Raw genomic sequence first — 6,000 nt, forward strand, 5'->3', positions numbered from 1 at the left:
TTGGAGGCCAGTTAGGTGAGATGGGTGGGTGTTCCAATATGGTTATTTGTTTACTGGCTAAAAACTCCCTCACTGACAGTGCTGTGTGAGCTGGTGTATTGTCTTGATCCAAGAGCCATGCCAAGATTTTCAGTTAAGATTTTCCTAACTGCTTCTTTTTTTTTTTTTTTTTGTAGAGACAGAGTCTCACTTTATGGCCCTCAGTAGAGTGCCGTGGCCTCACACAGCTCACAGCAACCTCCAACTCCTGGGCTTAAGCGATTCTCTTGCCTCAGCCTCCCGAGTAGCTAGGACTACAGGCGCCCGCCACAACGCCCGGCTATTTTTTGGTTGCAGTTTGGCCGGGGCCGGGTTTGAACCCGCCACCCTCGGTATATGGGGCCGGCGCCTTACCGACTGAGCCACAGGCGCCGCCCTCCTAACTGCTTCTTTATCAATGTTTGCTTTGTCTGCTATGCTTCTCACAGTCAGCTGATGATTTTGATTCCATTTGATGAATTTTTACAATGTTTTCATCAGTTCTGCTCGTTATTGGCCACCCCGAACTCTCCTCGTCAGCGAAGCTTTACCCTCAGAAAAACGTTTCAAACACTTGTGCACTGTTGTTTTCTTCATGGCATTATTTCCTTAAACTTGGACTAACATGTCTCTGATTTCACTTCCACTTTTGCCAAGCTTAACAAGAAATTTAATGTTTGGTTTTTGCTCTTAATTCAAGCTCTGACATTCTCACAATGGCACACAAAAACAGGCAACAGCAATAATGAACACCACTCAGCAAGACACCACCACATATCAACATGAACAGAGCTGTGAGACCCTGAGGTTATGAGAGGTTCTGAAACCTTACCGAGCTGCTTGCAAACTCAATTGCCAGACTGCGTAAAAGTTAACTACAGAATTAGTAGAATAATTTCTTACTCTGTACGTCTTTGTAATATATATGCATTTGAATATTATAAGTCATTTCACCTTTTCAGTTGTCATGGAAATTCAATGCCAAATTAAAATGTCCAAAATATTGAAGCTAATAGTTAAAAGAACTGTATTCTGGGCAGCATCTGTGGCTCAAAGGAGTAGGGTGCTGGCTCCATATGCCAGAGGTGGTGAGTTCAAACGCAGCCCTGGTCAAAAACTGCAAAAAAAAAAAAAAAAAAAAAGAACTGTATTCTTCTTAAAATGGAGTCAAAGTTTTGTTTACTTCCCAGGATATTCTACTGAATTTTAAATGCATTCACCACCCTACGTAGTGATAACGTTCAGCTCACGTGAAATTCTTATAGCTCATAAGCCTCAATTGCATTACCTGTGTTGGCTTAATTTTGTCTTGGATATAAGGAACTGGCTCTTTGGGTTGTTTAGAACTCTATTTAGTGCTCCATGTTTGATAAATGCTCATCTATGAGTTTTCTTTAATTCTGTAATGGCCATTACTTACATATTATAACCAATATTAAAAGGAAGAGTAACTGAAGACATCTCAATGTTTTTTCTGAAGGGCTCTTGTTTTTTTCTTGTCTGATTTCACTGTTCTTTTTTTAATGGACAGTAAGAAAATTCAGAAATTAGACTTTGACTTGTTATAGTTTTACTATTTAACTGCTTCATGTGCATTGCATTAATAAAAAGTATACCATTTTGTAGAAGTTGATATAAAAGATATTTTGAATTAGGATGTAGGCCTTTAATCTACAGGCTAGTTCTGGTCCTCAGTTTATTTCACCCACTTAAGTATGGCATTTCATTGGTCTCCAATTTAAAAGCAGGATTTTTGAACTCTTTTAAGCCAAAGAAACTATTGTTGAAATGAAATATTATAAAGAAACTCAATATGTCATATAGATATGAAAGTAATTTGTCTGATTGTGGGTGAGATGTGTCTGACCCTTACCCAGTTACTTACTTACCTCTTTTCATGGCTACTCACGCAAAAGCTCCAGAGAAGTCCTGGGTAAACCATTAAGGAACATAAGCAGGAGCTTAGGATACTAAGGGAAGCAGGAATGCCACAGAGTTTTCTGCCCTACCTAACATGCTCTTAAGTCGTTCACTGCTACTCTTGACTGTAGTAGAATTTTTTATAATTGTTTGTATCTTCTATGTTCAGATTTAATCTACACTGTTAAAATAATCATTTTCTGTGACATAGTGACTGAAGTTTTAAAGTTTTTTGTTTTTTTTTTTTGAGACAGAGTCTCAAGCTGTCGCCCTAGGTTGAGTGCTGTGGCATCACAGCTCACAACAACCTAAAACTTATGGGCTTAAATGATGATCTTGCCTCAGCCTCCCAAGTAGCTGGGGCTACAGGCGCCCACTACAATGCCCAGCTATTTTTTTTTTTTTTTGGTTGTAGTTGTCATTGTTGTTTGGCAGGCCCGGGCTGGATTTGAACCCACCAGCTCTGGTGTATGTGGCTGGCACCCTATCCCCTGAGCTATACGTGCCGAGCCTAAAGTCTAAAAGTTTAATTTGAAGGTGTCACCAGATATTAAATTTGTTTCTCATGTTGTGAGTTTCACTTCCATCAAGAGTAAAAACCAGGCTGTGCATGGTGGCTTGTGGCTGTAATCCTAGTACTCTGGGAGTCTGAGGTGGGAGGATCACTTGAACCCAGGAATTTCAGGTTGCAGTATGTTGAGACCACTGCACTCTAGCCAGGATGACAGAGTGAGACTTTGTCTTCAGAAAACAAACAAACAAAAAAAAAAAAAACAGTAAACCCAGGTGGCTGGGTTTGGATAGCATTTAACTCATCAGCCAATTTGTCTGAAGGACTCTTAAGCAATTTATTTTAAGCACCATTATTGTTCTATGTATAGGGCATCCACTGTCCTTAATCCAGTCCTGCTCCAGAAAGTGCAATCTTAAAAGTTCAGCGATAATGATCAAAGAACATGGAATCACCTAATGTGTACAATACGAGTTTTCACATTGGGTGAAGGGCTCAACTACAACTTCACCTTTACCTTAGAAATAAAAGCAATGTAACCTAAACATTTGTACCCTCATCAATCTGAAATTTAAGAAAGAAATAACATGGAAATTGGTACATGAGAAGTGTTTAATAGGGATGAGCTTGATTTCTTGTGTTGCAGCCCAAATATTTACCTAATGGTTAACTATGTTAGTAGTCAAGACTCATGTAGTAATAAAGCCTCTAACACAACAGGGGTCTGCTTTTAGACTCTAACAAAAGCTTCAGAACCCCCCAGATTACCCATGTACACTATTTAGAACATAATTTCAGGGAGCTCAGAGACTTCGTATTAATCCAAATCTTATTCTAATTCTATTTTGGAATTAGAATAGTAGAAGTGCTGTGGATATTGATGAATTAGTTCATACACAGTTTATTAGGGATTTATAAGAAGTCCTACTTATATCCATCTTATTTCCAAAAAGGGATCGTAAGAAGTTTACAAGATATGGTATGTATACCATGCAGTAAGATGAAAAATAAGAAATGAGAAAGTCAGCTATAGGGAAAATAGTTAAAGATAAAAAAAAGTTTGAACAGGAATATACTTAAATACCTAGAGACACGATAACATTTTCAAATTCACAGCCCAAGTAAAGACCAAAGTATAACGAGAAGATTTGACCCATATTTTTAAAAAGTCTCCTGGGCCTTTTCCCTCTATTTTTCTACTTCTCTATGTTGTGCTGCTTTTATATAAAAACATTTCTATTTTGTTTTTTCTACTATTTTTTCTTCTTTTCATCCCTCTTTTTCATTGACTTTCACTTAGCCTTTCATTCTTTACTGTGCCATCAATCAAACCATAATGTGACACTGATATCTAAATATCTTATTTTCATATCTCCTGTTCTGAATTTTAAAACCATTTTAATTTAACCTCACACTCACACCTACCTTCCCAAACCAGAATTATTTGCTTTTTATATCTTTGTTGTCCATTATTGACTTTTTCTGATTCATGTTTTTCAGTTTACCACATATTTCCCATTCTTAGTGGTTTCTTTATTTGTTTGTTTGTTTTGAGACAGTCTCACTGTGTTGCCACAGGCTTGAGTGCTCGGACACGAGGCTAGTTCACAGCAACCTCAGATTCCTAGGCTTAAGAGATCCTTCTGCCTCAGATTCCCCAGTAACTGGGACTACAAGTGCCCACCACAACACCCAGCTAATTTTTCTATTTTCAGTAGGGAAGAGTCTCACTCTTGCTCAGGCTGGTCTTGAACTCCTAAGGTAAAGCGATCCTCCACCTCCGCTCCACAGAGTGCTGAGATTATAGGTGTGAATTACCATGCCTGACCTAAATTTCCCATGCTTGCTTTAAGTTATTCTTGATTATTATAGTAGATTTTTAATGCTAAATCAATATAATAATATTACAAGTATTAATCTATTATTTTGCATTATTATTCCAGGGAGAAAATTTATAATTATAAGAAGATATCGATGTGATGAGAAAATGGAATTTTTGGTACTGCGCTGTATTTCCTTATTATATGTAGCTCATACTTCTTAGAAGCTGTTATTTTATTGCTTTCAAATAAATTTTATATTTTAATATTTTTAAAGAAAGCCATTTCTTCTAAATATTTTATTTTTAGAGAAAATTAATGTATTTTATTCATTATATTTTGGTTTAAACTTGCTATTTTCCTTTTGCTTTTATGTAAAAATCATCATTGAAATGTATAAGTACTTTGAATAATTTAAATTGTCAGACTATTATTTATTTGCTTATTTTTCTTTTTTTTTTTTTGCTTATTCGTCTAATAAGACTTAATTTTTTAAATTAGTGATAGGAATTTGGAAGCCATTCCGCCATAGGTTTTTAATTATGCTAATAATGGCTGCTTTTGTTCAGTGTTTATTATTTATCAGGGACTATTCTAGATATATTTATTACCTCATTTAATCCTCATAACAACACTAGGAAGTATTATCATTTCTGTTTTACAGGTAGAATAATTTAACATAAAGGGTAAAAGTTATATGTTCTACGTAAACTGATTTGTTATAAGTATCAAAAGATGAGTTTTCGTTTTGGCTCCATTTATACATGGTAGCTCGGTGGCACAATCAAGATGACTAATCTAAGCTTTTAAATTTAAAAATCTCTCAAGAGTTGGATCTCTCTCAGTCAGTAGGGCACCAGCCCCATATACCCAGCCCTGGCCAAACTGCAACAAAAAAATAGCTGGGCATTGTGGCGGACGCCTGTAGTCCCAGCTACTTGGGAGGCTGAGGCAAGAGAATTGCTTAAGCCCAAGAGCTGGAGGTTGCTATGAGCTTTGATGCCATGGTTCTCTACCAAGGGCAACAAAGTGAGACTCTGTCTCTTAAAAAAAAAAAAAATCTCTCAAGAGTTCAGACTTGATGTCTTACACCAAATATTGAATTTGTATAATATGAATGTACCTTATGAAGTAGTATGTATTAATAGTTAATATTTTTGACAGTTAAACATTAAAGCCATTAATATGTTGGTAGTACTATTAATGTTACTAATTCAGAAGTTTTAATTATTTCTCAGGAACACTATAAAGTTTATCTTTTTATTTTTGCTTTCTAGTGACTTGACTCTTAAGAATTAAGTCACTGAGTCAGCCTTTCAAACCAGCATCCTTACCTCTCTTGCCCTTTGTCTTTCTACTGTGTGTCTTGTCAGCTTTTATTCATGAAGAACTAAATAGTAGGCTAGGCACAGTGGCCCATGCCTATAATCCTAGCCCTCTGGAAGGCCAAGGCAGGCAGATTGCTTGAGCTCAGGAGTTCAAGGGCTAGCCTGAACAAAGTGAGACCCCATCTCTACTAAAAATAGAAAAACTAACCAGGTGTTGTAGCAGGTGACTTTAGTCCCAGCTCTTCAGGAAGTTGAGACAAGAGAATTGTTTGAGTCCAAGAGTTTGAGGTTGCTGTGACCTATGATGCCACAGCACTCAACCCAGGGCAACAACAACAAAAAAAGGAACTTAACATTAATATGTTTATAAATTTCTTTTTGGGGGGGCAACAGCTTATGGGTT

The 6,000-nt window shown here is 36.8% G+C and overlaps 1 protein-coding gene across 2 annotated transcripts in view; it reads left to right on the forward strand.

Moving 5' to 3' along the window:
- The window catches only part of CCDC18 (coiled-coil domain containing 18), a 119,197-nt gene extending 114,498 nt beyond the window's left edge, over positions 1 to 4,699 (forward strand). Inside the window, exon 30 of one of the 2 annotated variants that reach the window (XM_053590817.1) lies at positions 4,393 to 4,699. In XM_053590817.1, coding sequence (XP_053446792.1) covers positions 4,393 to 4,407 — 15 coding nt within the window. In that variant the 3' untranslated portion in view covers positions 4,408 to 4,699. The remainder of the gene's footprint in view (positions 1 to 4,392) is intronic. The other variant, XM_053590818.1, reaches the window with a different exon arrangement.
- The last annotated feature ends 1,301 nt before the right edge of the window (positions 4,700 to 6,000 follow it).

Source organism: Nycticebus coucang, chromosome 5 (genome assembly GCF_027406575.1).
Source record: "Nycticebus coucang isolate mNycCou1 chromosome 5, mNycCou1.pri, whole genome shotgun sequence".
Taxonomy (NCBI): Eukaryota; Metazoa; Chordata; class Mammalia; order Primates; family Lorisidae; genus Nycticebus; species Nycticebus coucang.